At 56.2% G+C, this 15752-nt stretch overlaps 1 protein-coding gene across 1 annotated transcript in view; it reads right to left on the bottom strand.

Moving 5' to 3' along the window:
* Window positions 1-15752, bottom strand: part of CACNA1I (calcium voltage-gated channel subunit alpha1 I) — a 122565-nt gene that overhangs the window by 978 nt on the left and 105835 nt on the right. The window contains exons 28-35 of the mRNA XM_004373878.1: window positions 15621-15691; window positions 9192-9270; window positions 8422-8543; window positions 7161-7499; window positions 6770-6916; window positions 5458-5580; window positions 3548-3713; window positions 1382-1578 (exon numbers count right to left, since the gene is read on the bottom strand). Coding sequence (XP_004373935.1) covers window positions 1382-1578; window positions 3548-3713; window positions 5458-5580; window positions 6770-6916; window positions 7161-7499; window positions 8422-8543; window positions 9192-9270; window positions 15621-15691 — 1244 coding nt within the window. The remainder of the gene's footprint in view (window positions 1-1381; window positions 1579-3547; window positions 3714-5457; window positions 5581-6769; window positions 6917-7160; window positions 7500-8421; window positions 8544-9191; window positions 9271-15620; window positions 15692-15752) is intronic.

The raw sequence follows: 15752 nt of genomic DNA, 5'->3' as shown, positions 1-15752 counted from the left end.
CCTCTGCCCTGGCTGCCCCGCTGCCCGGAGGCTCCTCCCCATCTCCATGTGCTTCACCCCACTGCCTTCAAGTTTCAACCCAGGAGTCCCCTACTTAGTCACGCCTTCCAGCTGTCTCCCCGGACTCTCAGTATCCCCTGCCCCACCTCATATCCCCATCCCTAATCGAATTCTCCTTAGCACATACCACTGTCTCAAATAGATTATACTTTCTATGCATTTATTTGGTCTATCATCTCCCCGACTCCCCGCATCCTCGCTAACACACACACACACGCACACACACACACACACACACACGCACGCATGCACACACACAGTGAGCAGGGATTTCTGCACTCTGCTCCTGCTGCAGCCTCTGAGCCCAGCGTGGAGTCTGTCAGACAGCTGCGGTGGGGCACACAGCTACTGGATGGAGAAATGCCAGGAGGGTGCCTGGGTCCGGCCGTGCCTCCCCCACCACGGGCAGCTCTTGCCTCTCCCTGAGACTCCTTTCTGCCCTGTGCTTCAAGCCCTCTGTGTGCCAGGTGGTATGGGGGTCATGGCCCTAGAGGCTAAGACCTCCCAGCCCCCAGATCTGCCCTTCCACCTGCATTCCCAGTAATCAAGCCCCTGCCCACACTGCCCCTGAGCACCCAGGGCACCTTCCCCAATCGCCTGCATCATCCCCTTCCCCATCACCCTGCAAAGCCTCCCTAGTACCCCTGTCTGCCCCTCTGCTCAAGCTGGAGCCCACATGCCCTCTTTCAGAACCCCCATCAGGGCTCTCCCCACACCCTGCCCCAAGGCGGCACTTCCTAAAACAGGCTGAGTCACATCTGGTCTTGGCTTTCCAGTCCCCAAGGGAGACAGTCTGCTCTACTCCCCGGACTTTCAGGGTCCCCTGGGACATGGCCCTCCCCATTTTATCAGCCCCTAGTAGCTCTGGTGGTGCAGCGATTAAGAGTTACGCCTACTAACCAAAAGGTGGGCAGTTCAAATCCACCAGCCACTCCTTGGAAACCCTACAGGGCAGTTCTACTCTGTCCTATAGGGTCGCTATGAGTCGGAATCAACTTGACGACAACAGGTTTTTTTAGTACCACCTCCACCCTCCAGTCTCAGCGAAATCCCCGAGTGAAGATCACCCTGTGTGAAGATCCGTGAGATAAGTACTTCTCAAAATCAGCTCTAGAAAAATATCTCAATAATACACACTGGAAGCTTTCCTTCTTTCCCCGACATTCCCATACTCCCCCCACCCCCCGCACTGTCCTGCCCCATGCCCTTAGTCAGGGCCTCCCCACTCCCCCTCCAGAAACCCAGCTCTTGCCTTCCAGGCCCACCCAGAGGGCCCAGCAGGAGTGCTGTCTGGAGCAGGAGGTGCCCACACCTGCCATACCTGCTGGAGGAGGGTGCAGTTGACGCTCGGCGACCGCAGGGAGGCCCAGGAGCCCTGCAGAGCGATCTTGGGGAGGGTCCCGGGGCCGGCGACTTTCTCCTGCCCTTTCTGGCCAGCGGACACAGCCGGATGGAAGAACTCAGCAGGCATGGGCAAGAGTGGGCTGGAGGCCTCCGGGGAGAAGAGGCTGGGGGGAGCTGCTGGAGGGGAGGAGAGGGGAGCTGGGAGAGCAGGTTCTAGCTGAGGGGTGGGCTCTGAGCAGAACTCTCACTGGGCCAGCAGGGAGGGGCTACTCTAACAAACTGGCTTCTAGACTGTGGGCAAGCCTCCTTCTCTGAGCCTCGGTTTCCCCATTTTGAATTCGGGGAAGAAATACGGAGCCTGCTTGTGTGATTTCCTATGAGGAAGGGCACTGGGCAGAAGAAAGCTTTGGGGAGCCAAGCAGACCCAGGTTTAAGTTCTGATCCCTCAGTTTCCTCCTCTGTAAAATGGGGACAAGAATGCCTACCTTAAGGGGGAGAGAGAGGGATGTAAGAATAAGAAGCAGCACCTTAAACCAAAAATATTCCCTGAAGTGTTCTTAAAACCAAACAATAGTTCGGCTTAGCTAGTAAAGAATGTCTGCCTTGAGCACTGTGCTCTTTCAAGAACTAGCTACACGGGATCAAACTGACAACAGCAACTGGTAAGATTAGATAGGAACCTTAGGGGACAATGAGTTTATGTTAATGGGGGACGAACAGCTCAGAAAATAATGAGAATGGTTGCACAACTCGAAGAATGTGATCAGTGTCACTGAATTGTACATGTAGAAACTTGCGTGTTCTGCTGTGTATATTCTCAACAACAAAATAAAACAAAAAGCAGCTTACAGCGGTCGGCACTGAGTAAATGCTCACTGTCATGATTGGTCACTGCTTGGGTCCTGACACCCTTAGGGGGCCAGCCAGGCCCGAGGGCCCCTCTAGGGCAGCAGGCAGGGGCTAGCCCTTCCATGGGTGGGCAGAGCAAGCTGCAGGCTGCAGATCTGTCGGGGCTGCCCCTTCGGGAATGGAGAGAGCCCCTCTCGCCCCATGCTGCATGGCCCAGGCGGCCTTTAGACCCTCCCCACTGTGAGCAACAACAGGCGCAAGGTGAGTCTGAGACCCGGGCAGGTCTTGGGTGGGCTGTGGGATAGGGCCAGTAGCCATCCCTACTCATGGTGGCCTCAGCACCTTCACGGATGAGGATGGGACAAAGGAATTCAGGGACATGTAAAATATGTACCCAAGGTGGCTGGACAGCTTGAGTGTCCCTAGGTGGGCTTTCTATTCCTTGTCATTTTATTATTTAAGGAAAAATGGAAATATTTCAATGGTTAACTAAAGGGAATAGGGTTTCATTCAATCAGAATGGCTCTTGTGCCTTGGTTTTTGGTTCAAGCAATCCTGGGTCTCCACCATCATATCAAGCAAGAGGTGGTGGCTTTAGGGAGGGTCCTCAGAAAATCCCCCTCCCCCTCCACTGGCTTCTAGAAGGAGCTCAATGCCAGAGGGGTCCCTCTTCTGCTGAGCCCACATCTCTCTGCCTCTTCCAAGAGGACTGGAGGTGAAGGGGGCCTGGTGATGGACAATCCAGCTCAGTCCCCTGTCCTCATGCCCACAGCCCAGCTACTGGCCTGAGGCACACATACAGGACAGCTGGGGGCAGCTGGACCAAGGATGAATATCAAGACATTTTTGCAAAAAGGCTACTGAAGACACCAGCCTTTCTGTTGTTCACTATCACCCTTGTGGGAAGATCTGAGGGATTAATATCTCTCAAATTCAGCTCTAGAAAAATACCTCAATAATCTAGTAGCTTTCCTTCTGCTTGATAATGAGAGCTATAGGGGCCAATCTTCCCTTTTCACCACGGCTCCTGGGAAGCTCTGCATAAAGTTTCCCTTAGCCTAAGTTTCCGGTAGAATTATTATCCCATTTCTCTGTATCATTTGCCTCTTGATCTTTTATCCTTATTCTACCAGGCCCGTGATTCCTATCTCTTATTGTCAGATATCCCTCTGGTTCTTTCTGGACAAAATAGAATAGGCTGAACAAAAACACTAGAGGAAAAACTCTACCACCTCCCTCTGCAGCAGATGCCCCAGATCAGGCTCAGAGAGGCAGTGTGGCTCCTGCCCCTCACCTTGGCTGCTCTTGTGTTTCAGCCAGGACTGGACAGGGTTGAACGGGATCGCCTCCACCTCGCACAGGTAGTTCTCTGGGCCCGACGAGACGGCCATATTGGACAAAGGGAAGACGCATTCGCCCAGGTCCCCCACACGGTTGGGCTCTGGCAGGTCTGGCTCACCCTGAAGGATAGAGAAGTAGATGAGGCAGGACGGTGGGGATGGAGTCAGCAGACCGAGCTGGTCACAGCTGCCCTCATGCACCTGCTCCACGACAAAGCCCACCTCCAGGCCTTTGCTCGGGCTGTTCTCACTGCTTGGGATACCTTCCTCTCACTTCCTCCACCTGGCCAACAATCATCGTCCTCCAAAACCAGGTGAGAGAGTCCCACCTCCAGGAAGCCCTCTCTGATGTCCCAGGCAGGTAGTGGTTCCCCCTGTTCGCTCCCCTCTTGACTCTGAGATCCCTGAGGGCAGGGGAGGGTCTTCCTCATCTCTGTAGCCGAGTGCCTGGTACAGACCCTGGCCCACTGCAGACGCCAAGTCAAGGCTGGCAAAGGCATCAGAAGACGGGCCGAGTGGCTGCAGGAGCCGCCCTGTGGGCATGGCCTTGGGCAAGTCCTTTCACTTTGCTGAGGCTCAGTTTCCACATTCATAAACTGGGAGGGTAACCCTCCTTTCCAGGCCGCTGCACTAGGGTCTTGTACACAGAGTGCCTGGCCTTGGGCCTGGCACCGGACGCTGCCCAGTAAGGGTGTGCTGGCTCTGAGCCCAGAGGTCCTTCTGGGCACTTTGGGGCCCCACCGCTCCTCAGCTCTGCAGCCCGAGGTGACCCCTGATCCAGCAAGCTCCCGAGGAGCTGCCTTAATGCTCCTTGATGCAGGTGGACTCCTACCTCTAACGCAGTGACTTGCTCCCTGGGTCCTACATGAAACGTGACCTGGATTAACAAGACTGCATCCCATCTAAGCCCCAACCAGACCCCCAAAACTGTCACCCTGACATCCTGGGTGGGGTGCAGAGTGTGGGGAGATGCAGGAAGGGGCTGCGGGGAGGCTGTAGGAGCTGAAAGCTCTCAGGGAGGGGACAGAGCTACTGGCTTCCTGGAGACAAAAAGGACAGGGAGGGGTGAGAGATCAACTTCTCCTTCGCTTCCCGTTCTCAGCCTGCGCTGAGCTGAGGGAAGATGCAACAGGGCCAAGCCCAGGCTTCCCGGGGGGTCCAGGTGACGGAGGTTCCCTGAAGGCAGGTCCACTGTGTCCCCACCTCGCCAGAGCTTCCCAGCTCTCCCCCCTGGCCAGGGCAGGAAGGACTTAGCCTTGAGGTCACAAGCCCAGGGCAGCCCTCTCCCCAACCTACATCTATAAGAGCAACTCAGAGGCCCTTTCTGACCTACTCAGACTTATGGCCGCAGGGCAGGGCTTGGGGATCAGTCCCAGGACTGGTCCCCACTTTGCCACTCTCAGCTTTGTTAATGGGGGCATCACCTTACTTCTTGGAGCCTCCATTTCCTGAAGTACAAAATGAGGCCAGGTCATCCCTAATGCTCAGAGCTGTGCAGGTAAAGCATCTGGCACACAGTAGGTGCTTGTACCTGATGTGACTCCCCTATTCTCTTCAGCCTCACAGCCAACCTGTGAGGTGGGCTTGCATGGGGCAACCACCATTGAATGGATAAAAAATACCCCAAGCAACGAGCCACTGAGGCCTCTGGGATGCCTGGTTGGAACCTGGACTGAGGCCATTGCAGTGTGGCTTTGGGTAAATCACTCAACCTCTCTGAGCCCCACTGCCCCCATCTGACAAACAGAAGATGAGGGCCCAGCACACAGCAGGTGGACTGGGAGAAGCAGTGTCCTGGCAGGTGGGCAGGGGTGTGGTGTATGGACAGGCCACCCTGTCCCCCATCCCCGCCAGGGCTGCGCACCATGCCGTCTTTGGGGCCAGGCGGGCAGGCTGTGAGGTCCTCGAGACTCAGGCTGTCGCCCAGCAGGACGGACGAGGACCGGTCAGAGTTCAAGGAGAAGGCCTCCGTCTCAGCCAGCTGCACCTGCGGGGGGAGGTAGGGCCTCAGGTCAGCTGGGGCTGGGACAGGGCAGGCCTAGGCCCTGGAGTTTTCAACTGTAGGCCTGCACACCAAAAGGCAGAAGGCAAAGGTCAGAGAGGATCAGAAGCCATGCAGGGGCCCAGATGGCGACACCAAGGCCGCCTTTGGTGGAAGCCAGTGGAGTGCCACGTCGCATGGGCTGTTGACTCACAGCTCTTCTGTTCGCCCTCAGACCGAGTGCCCCTTGAGGCGGGCCCAGATCTGACTCCTCTTTGGCCCCATGCAGGCTTCCTGGCACAGAGCAGCACAGGCAGGGGGAGCTGCAAGGCCCAGGACCACAACACCAAAAACCAAACCCACTGCCATCGAGTCGATTCCGACTCATATGGACCCTCTAGGACAGAGGAGAACTGGCCCATAGGGTCTCCAAGGCTGTAATCTCTACGGAAGCAGATTGCCACATCTTTCTCCCAAGGAGCTGCTGGTGGGTTTGAACCGCCAACCTCTGGTTAGCAGCTAAGTGCTTAACCACTGTGCCACGAGGGTTCCCAAGGCGCAGGAGACACAGGGAGTTTGCAAGCACCAGGGACAAGAGCCCAGACCCCCGGCTGCTATTCGAAGACTCCTTGGGACTCACCCTGAACAGGGCTAAGTCAGGGGTCACCCCACAGTCACCTGGGGGCTGGAACACCTCTGGGGAAGGAGCTCGGGCTCACACTGCTGGGGGAGGGGAGGGGACTTGCATGAGCTTCTCCAGGCCTAGCCCCTCGGGGCTTCCCCACGCTGGAGGCCATGGCTGGGTTCCAGGAGAAGGCCCTGCGACACTTACGGCTCCAGTGCACCAGAAAGAAGGCCCTGGGGGAAAGAAGGCCCCAGGACCCCCTCACATCGCTAAAAGGGAAACGATGCCAAGGGCCAGGCCAGCTGGGCCTCACGTGGCCTCCTGCCCGGCACTGGCGAGCCTGAGGTGGGGTGGCTGCCCCGTCTGAGCACCTACTGGTGCAGGCACTGGGCTGGATCTCAAGGCACTCTGAGGCCACACCACGGAAAAGGAAACCAAGACTCAGGAGTCTGACCTGCCCACGGGGCCAGCGTGTGGCCGAGCCAGCCTCACCTGGTCTGTCTGGTTCTGGGGTCCAGCTCTTACCTCAGGCACCCTCACCCCAAGGGCCCTCTCCCAGCCTGCCATTACCTCTTGCTTGTCGTGGTGACATTTCTCACAGCCGGCGGGTGTGGAGTAGTGGTGGAAGACGGAGCCAGACAGGTTGTCGATGATGGTCAGCTCCCCCTCCAAGGAGTCCTTGATGATTAAAGAGACGCTGTCCAGCCACAGGTTCTCCTAGGCGGATGGGGATGGGGAGTGGACAGGCGGGATTATCGGCGCAGTCGGGCACTATGTGGCAGGTGGGCAGAGCTGCCCCCCCAGTTCTCTGCACCCATGGCCTGGGCCTGACCCCTTGTCACAGGGTCACCCCTCCTACAGGGCCGGGCAGGGCGGGACAGGGCCCGAGAGGACAGCTGCCCCTCCAGCCCTGTGCTGCCCGCCCTCTAAGACCCCCAGGCCCTCTCCGGCCCCCACCCACCTGGGCTGGAGAGTAGCAGCGCCGGCACAGGCGGCCCTCGGGGTCACCCCCGCCGCCTGCCCCACCCGGCCTGTGACCTGGTGCCCCCGGGGAGCTGGTGGGCGGCCGTGGGCCGGTGCCCAGGCCGTGGGCCATCTCGAGCTCGATCTCAGCGTCCATCTCGGCATCCTCCTGGGCCTCCTTGTTGCTGTCGTCCAGGTGTTTCATGAGCACAGCCACCACCACGTTAATGAGCACAAACTGGGCCGTCAGCACGAAGCTGACGAAGTACAGCGGCGACACAAACTGCAGGCTGCTCAGGCAGCTACGCTCATCGTGCGTGCAGTCCCGAAGGGTGTCCTGCGCAGGCGGGTGGGCGGGGGACAGCAGTGAGGGCCACGCAGCCGCCTGCCAGGCAGGGCCCCGGGCCTGCCCTCACTTACAGAGAGGAAATCAAGGCTGGCGGCTAGCCCAGGGTCACACAGACAGAGTGGCAGAGCTGGGCACAAACCGCCATCTGGGGGCTCCCAACCGCCCCAGGGCCCTTTCTGGTTTGTGGCGGCATCTGTAGGCCTCAGCTTTGGCCTCGCCCCGTGGGTGGCCCACCACCTTCCCCTCGATCACCATGGGCCACCCCACCCCAGTGGGGCTGAGGAGGAGCAAGGGCACTCCCCTCCGAGGCCCCAGCTCAGCCCTGGTACTGGCTGGTCCAGGCTGGCTGAGACTGGGGATGCATTCTCCTAGGGCCCTGGGGGTCTCTGGCCAAGCTGTTTGGACCACAGCCCTCCCTGCCCTTGCTTTCTGGTTCTCATGCCAGCCCAATCCCCAACCCCAGCAGGGTCGGAGAGGCCTCCTCCCACCCCCTGCAGCTGGGCTTCTCCCTGCCTCCTGGGGACCCAGCCCTCCCAATCCTCCTCCGGATGCTGAGGGCTATTCTAGCCACGCATGGTGGGCCATGTCCTGTGGGCGGTGGGGAAGGGACATGTCGTGGGTGCTGCCTATCTCTACTCCCAAAGACTTTGGGGTGACTGGACTCCCTGGGCTCTGGTCCTGCCTGGCTCCTAAGTCCCCTCTGGCCCTGGGGCAGTGGCGAGGGGCTGGGATGAATGAACAGTGATGGGCAGAGAGGACCTGTTCTGTCTCAGCCCTGCTTGGCTGTGCTGTGGGGTCCTGGGAGGTCCCTGCACTTCTCTCAGCCTCCTCTCCCGTGTGGGCAGAGGGCGCAGGGAAGCACCCCGGAAAGCGGGACCCTTCATTTCTCCTCTTGCCTGCCCAGGAGTACCTTCATGATCCCGTTCCAGTTATCGCCAGTGGAAACCTGGAAGAGCGTGAGGAAGGCCATGCCGAAGTTCTCGAAGGTTGCGTGCCGGCTCATGCCCTCGCAAGGGTTCTCCTCGTTGCAGACTAGAGGGGAGAGGAGGTCAGCCCTATCTGCTGGCGGAGCCCCCTGCGCGGCCCCATCTTGGAATCCCCCCCTCAACCCTCAGAGGCACGTGCTGTAATGTACCCAGGCCACAGATGGAGAAACTGAGGCTCAGGGAGGTGGCATACAAGCTGGGGCTCAGACTCAGGTGTACGTGGCTCCTGCCCCACCCAAGTGTCAGTTCCCAAGAGAGGATAGGGTGGGGCACGAGCTGGCCCCCAAAGGAACCCTGCTTTCTGGAGCTGACCCTGTACAGGACTGGGCTCAGTGTGGGCTCTGCTGCCCTCTCCCCGATGCCATGGCCTGCTTGCTGGGCAGTGCTGGTTCCAGACGACAGGGGCACCCACGGGGGCATGGTCCCTAGGAGACCCCAAGTCAGAGGTCCACTGCACAGAGCTAGGGTGCACATGGACCTCAGCTGGCTTCTCTCAAACGCCCTTACACCTGCCCAGTGGGGGGTGAGGATGGCTAAGGGCCGCCCACCCATCCCCCTATGGGCCCTGTGGTGGGGGGCAGCTTCCCAATAAAAGACCTGATGTGACAGCCTGGGGGGTGATCTCAGGCTTCCCCACCCTGCCAAGGGCCTCCTCCAGTCCTTCTCCAAACCCCACACCACCCTGACCACTCACCCAGCTTCCCAAAGAGCTCCACGCCCAGCGCAGCATAGATGAAGAAGAGCAGCATGAACAGGAGGCCCAGGTTGCCCACCTGTGGGGAGAGCAGGGGTGGGCACTGGCCAGGCCAGGGCAGGGGCAGTGGGGGCACCTGGCCCCAGGCAGAGGGGCCAGCCTGAGCCCAGGACAGCTATAACCCTTAACCAGGCTGTGTCCATGTGTGCCGCCGCCAGTGGAGGCAGGCCGGGCCAGGAGGGGCCCAGAACAATAATAAAACACCCTTGACACCTTCACCAGGAGCCCTGGTGGCACAGTGGTTAAGCACTTGGCTGTTAACCCAAAGGTCGGCAGTTCAAATCCACTAGACTTGATAGCAATGGGTTTGGTTTATGGCCCACCCAGCACTTCACAGTCATCAGCTCAATTACTTCTCCCAACAACCTATAAACCACCTTTACCCCTATTCCTCAGATGAAGAAAGGACTGAGAGGTGAAGTCACTTGTCCAGGGTCACACAGCTGGTAAGTGGGAGGCGGAATTCAAACCCAACTGGCAGGGCCCAGGGGCCTCCACATCGCTACTCTACAACCCTGTGCAGGGTCCATGGATGAAGAGAGAGAGGGAGCAGAGGAAGAAGGAAGGACGGCTCAGCTCCAAGGCCACCTCCTCCAGGAAACCTGCCCTGATTTCTCCAGGCAGACGCGGACACAATTGACAGTGTAGGTGTAGCCAAGGTGTGCCTATCATTGTCCTCTGCTGGCCTGGGGGGCCCTCAAGAGCAGGGATGTGGCTGGATTAAGTCAGAACTGCCTCCTCAGGCCAGCACAGGGCCTGGCTGAATGGAAGGCTGAAAGTAAGAATTGGGCAAGACTGGGGCCCACAGAAGCTTCCTGCAAATCCAGCCACCTCCAGCCCTCAGCTCCAGTGGGAGAAAAGCGCCCCAGATTTCAAACTATTTCAAATCTGTCCACATGCTGGAGACTGCCTTTAACTCATGCTGTGGACACGATAAGGCTCAAACATGCTCTTGCCCTAGATACGAAGTATTTGCTAGAACCCTCCGAAGGCCTGCATGAATGGAATCAGAAGCACATTTGCACTAATTGCTGAAACGTGAGCCCTGTTAATCACTGACTCCTCGAGTTTCCTTGCTCCAGAGAGAGGGGTTTCCTTCCTAGCCATTCCCAGACCATCGCACTGATAGTGTCTGACTAATTAAATGATGTTCCGTTCATTAACGAAACAAGCACTTATCGAGCGCCTATCAAGCATGAGGCCCCAGGATGGCCTGGGTTAGAGCAGTCCTCAGCGAGGGCCTCCAAAAAGGACGGCAGGCTGTGCGGTGGTGTGTGGAGGCTGCCTGGCTAATGAAGATACTCCTGGGACCTTGTTCCCGTGGACCCCACTGCCCACAGAAGCTCCGGTCAGGAGAGATGGCCAGTCCGCTCCGGCCTCAGCAGCGAGCCCGCCTCACTCAGAGAAGGGGGCGTTTTGCTGGAGGCTGGTGAAGGGGCTGGAGCGAATAGACTCCAAACCCCGCTGGGTGAGGAGCTGACACCCTCAGAGGGTGTGTTGGCCAGTGAGGGCAGAAAGCCCCTCACTCACTGCATCCCCTTCGATCTCGTCAAGAACCCCATGAGGGGACGCTATCATGACCCTCACTTTGCAGGTGAGGAAACTGAAGCTCAGAGAGATGAGTAACTCACTGAAGTCACCCAGCTAGGAAGTGGAGGAGGCAGGACTTGAACCCAGGCCCGAGGGACTTCTCGACCACCCCAGAGGCTGGCCTCAGAGCCCTGTGGCCCTGGCGTCCTGACAGCTGGTATTGTGCCTCAGCTCCTGCACCTCCACGGTCCTCTTAGGTAGAGACCCCTCCCATCAGAGACCCTACCCTAGGCCCTTGCCAGTGACCCACCCCATCTAGTACTGCCACTGGATGGGGGCAAGTCTCCCTTTCACTGTGGGCTAGAGCCCTCAGGGCCCTCTGCTCCACCCCCACCCTGCCCCAGCTTATAGGGAAAACAGCGTCTTCAGAGCAGATGGATGTGGGGCCCAGCCTTGGGGAAAGTGGGCTCAGGTGGGCTGGTGATGGCCTCCTCAGTGCATGGACTGGGGGGATTTGCTCCATGGGCCCAGGAAGCAAAGAGGGAGGAGGCAGGAGTACACGGGGTGGGAAGAAAGGAGAGAAAGCCCAGGTGGGAGCCAGCTCTGTGCGTGTCAGCAGGGCCCATGTCCTCTGAGCACCCATTTCCTTGTGGCTAATGGTCCCCTCCCTGCACCCTGCACAGGGCGAGGTCAATAAGACCCTGGGAAAAGCATGAGGTCCAGGGGAGAGGGGTTAATACGGAAAATGACCATGACCTGCCAAAGGCATCTCTCATCCCTCAGGACAGGCCCCAGTACACACCCTAGCTCCAGCCTCGAGGCCCCAGCCCACACCCAGAGCCTCATCTGTAGGAATCTTCCCCAGGCCAGGCCTTCCAGGGGCTGCTGGGACCCACCCATGGCTCCTTTCCAGATCCTGCCTCGCCCTTGACCTCACCTTTCCCCTCCATCTCCTCCCTCCACCATCAGCATTTCCCAGCCTGGACAGCTGAGCAGCGTCCTCTCTGCTCTCCCTGCCTCTAGCCTCTCCCTCCAATCCCTTCTCCTTACAGTCGCCAGGGCAACCCTGTAAAAGGCAGCTCTGCTCTTTAAACCAACAATGCTGTTGTCTTGTTGCTGTGTGCACTGAGTCGCCCCGGACTCACAGAGACCCTACAGCGACCCTAGTTAGCTCAATTAGTAAAGAATGTTTGCCTTGAGCATTGTGCTCTTTTAAGAACTATCTATATGGGATCAAATTGACCACAACAACTTTAAAGATTAGATACAAACCTTAGGGGGACAGTGAGTTCATGTTAATGGAGGAGGAACAACTCAGAAAAGGAAGGTGAGAATGTTGTACAACTCGAAGTATGGAATCTAGTCACTGAATTGCACATGTAGAAATTGTTGAATTGGTGTATGTTCTGCTGTGTATATTCTCAACAATAACAGCAAAAAAATGTTTAAAAAATTTCTAAAAGGCAGCTCTGGTTGAGGCCTCCCTTGCTCAGAACCCTTCCATGGCACCCCACTGCCCACAGGACAAAGCCCCAGTTTGCTGCCCTGGCACTGAAGGCCTGCCGGGGCCTGGCCCCTACAGAACCCCCAGCCTGATCTTGCAGCCTCAGACTCCAGTCACACCAAAAATGTATCCCATGATGCCTTGGCATCCTTCATTCCCTCTGCAGGGAAGGGCCTCTGTCTTTGCCTGGTAAATGCCTCCTCCCCATCCCTCAAAGCCCAGTGTCTAGGTCACTTTCTCTGAGAAGCCTTCCCTGATGTCTCCTTCCTCTGCCTGGGGCAGAGCCTGTTGGGAAGGGGGCTGACGTTTCATTTTCATAGCACTTTATATAGAACTAAGGAAATGTCAAATGTCCATATGACAGCACGGGGGTCAGCAAATAGATTTTGAGGGGTAGGCCCCCCTGCAACAGCCACTGCTCAGTACTCAATATACACCTCTCCTAATGTACAGTGCAATTGCAATTACCACCATGTCTGTCTCCCACTTGAGGCTGGGACCTCCTGAACATCCATGCCCGAGTGTTCTGTGCCAGCTCAGATTGGTCTCAGGAGCCACAGGCAGATGCTCAAGGGTCAGAGCATGGGGGCGGGGGTAGGGCTGCAAGGAAGGTCCTGCCTCCCTCCCAGGCCATCTGCACGCACCTGCCCTTGTCACACCCCATAGCCCAATCCTTAGCTGACTCTTAGATAATGACACACTCTATGAACCAGGTCCCATCAAGGGCTTTATAAGCTTCAACTATTTTAAACCTCATGACACCTATTCTGTATGTTTCTGTGGTGATCTCAAATTCCATAAGGTATAAGTCATTATGCTTTCAAAACACGTATGTACACTCATAATATGAATTTAGAAATAAAAATATGTCTACCTTCATGAGGCTCTCTACCACTAACTATAAATCATTAGAAAACTATAAGTCATTAAAAATTATTTATAAAACTTCTGAACTTAGACACAGAAGCTTGTGAAGTATGTGAAGAAGTTGGTAAAGAGCCTTTAAGTTGACTTTGACCTGGCATGCTGTGATGAAAGAAGACATAACACAGTTAAACTTTGTAAACTAGCCTTGAGACATAAGTCTAAACAACCTCCCTAATCTCTAACCTTGAAGAACAAATGTGACATTCAGCTAATCTCTAACCCTGGAAAAGAACACATAACATACTGGGCTTTGACACCACACTGGCCCTTATTGTGTGCGGTCAGGTGAGAATTTCACATACAAACCCTGAATTCCTGCTCACAGCTCGGAGAGAAGGCAAAGGCAAAGGGCTCTTTTTCTAGTCTCTTACTCTCATTAAAGGTAAAATTCTGAAGTCTAAAGATTTGGACTCTAACCATTGAACTAACATTGTAATTGTTAATTCTGATTCTCCAGTTCTAAATGAATGTTGTAAGGTCTTGCTTGCGTCCTTTGCCATGACTACCATGCAACAAACTAAACAAGTTTATGCATGATAAACCTCAGTGTCTATTAATTTTCTAAGATAAATCCTACAACATCATCCCTTTGAGATAAGCACTATTATCATCCCCATTCCACAGACAAGAAAACTGAGGCACAGAGACATTCCATCACGGGCCAGGATCTCACAGGGGACTTTGATCCCAGGCAGAGTGTCTGGAGTCTGGGGTCCAGTCCACTTCCAGTCTGCACACCCCTAGCCCAGGGCTCACCCCCACAGTCAGGTTCCTGTTCTCGTCATAGGAACTTTCTTTCAAACAACACCTGGGCACCTGCACCTCCCCTTCCGGCAATGGGGCCCAACCATGGACATCTGAAAGGCCCAGGCCTTAACAAAATAACAAGACAGATAACCCAATCCAAAAACAGGTAAAGGACTTGAATAGACATTTCACCAAGGAGGACGTTCAAATGGCCACCAAACACATAAAAAGATGCTCAATGTCTTTAGCCATCAGAGAAATGCACATCGAAACCACAATGAGATATCACTTCACCCCCTCTAAGACGGCTAAGATTAAAAAAAAAAGAAAAATAATGAATGTTGGTGAGGATGTGGGGAAATTATAACCCTTATCCATTGCTGGTAGGAACGCAAAATGGTTCAGCCATTGGGGAAAACAGTACGGTGGTTCCTCAAAAAACTAAAAATAGAACTACCATACGACCCAGCAATCCCACTCCTAGGTATATACCCAAGAGACTTAAAGAAAGGCCCAGCCCAAGGAGTGTGATGCCCACTGTGTCTCTGGGCTCCCCAGACCCTGCCCTGTCAGCCTGGGCCCCGGGAAAGTGTACACTGTCTGGACATGAACGTTTCTCTGTCACAAAACTGCGAAGACAAAGACACCAACTTCCATACTGCTCACAGCCCCTCTCCTATATGACAAATTCCTCATGACGGATGTAGTGTTAGGGAGGGGAAAAAAATCTCTTGGAACAAACACCCTTGCTTTCCATCCAGGCCTGACAACAGCCATGTGACTTTCCTTTTGTGACTAGGCCACTGGGAAGCTCACACCAAAATGGAGAACACAGCTCACTAACGCCCCCAGCCCAGGTCTCCAGGAAGATTCACTTTGCTTCCGCCCTCCCTAGGCCTGAATCTTCTATCCTCATTTTTCATGTACTGTACCTGTGCCTTTTATTTTGTGACTAGATGAGTCATGAGGAATAAATGAATGTGCGTGAGGCTCACCTCAGAGCAGGGCCAGCGCTGAGGGGAGGGGGAAGGGGAGCCTCCAGCAGGCAGGACACAGGGGAAGGAGGGACCGCCGAACTGCTGGGAAGATGAACCGCCCTGACCCTATCGCCCCTTCCATGGACCAGGCAGAGAGAGGGAGGAGAGGGACTTCCCTACGTTCTCAGGTTCCCCTCCCAGGCCAGAGTCTCATGCCGCACCCTCCTGGAATTCTGTATCTGACCTGCTCCATCCGTGCCACCAACTCCTTTTGCCAAGACACCCTTCATCACCAAGCTCAAAGGCTCCCTTCCCTGTGACATCATCCCTGATTTCCCCAGGGAGTGTCAGGTGCCACCTCCCCACACTGCCCTGAGTTGACTGTCTCCCCCACCAACCTGGGGCGCCCCGAAGGCAACATGGTCCTCAGCGCCCAGCACAGGGCTGGGTACAGAGCAGACGCTGGTGACCACTTGGTGAACTTGGGAAGAAAGAGCAGAGAGAAACTTCCCATCCCTCCCAGCCCTCAGCTTAAGCTGCTTCCCTCAGGCAGGAATTCTGTCTTGGCTCTGGGCAGGTTTGGGGAGAAGTGAAATCAGGGCCCATGTCACCAGAGCCCACATACCCAGGGCCCAGCCTGCCACTGATGACAGCTAGGTGGGACTTTGGGAGAAGCACTCTTACCTGGGGCAGAGCCTGCACCACCGTGTCCAGCAGGGCCCGCATGCCTGTGGCCATCTTCAACAGCTTCAGCACTGCAGGCGAGACCCCACCCCAGCCTCACTCAGCCCTAGCCAGTGGGAACATGAGTATGCA

Source organism: Trichechus manatus, unplaced genomic scaffold, assembly GCF_000243295.1.
Source record: "Trichechus manatus latirostris isolate Lorelei unplaced genomic scaffold, TriManLat1.0 scaffold00027, whole genome shotgun sequence".
Lineage (NCBI taxonomy): Eukaryota > Metazoa > Chordata > Mammalia > Sirenia > Trichechidae > Trichechus > Trichechus manatus.
The sequence above is the reverse complement of the archived record's forward strand: the minus strand, read 5'-3'. Positions and strand labels throughout refer to the sequence as shown.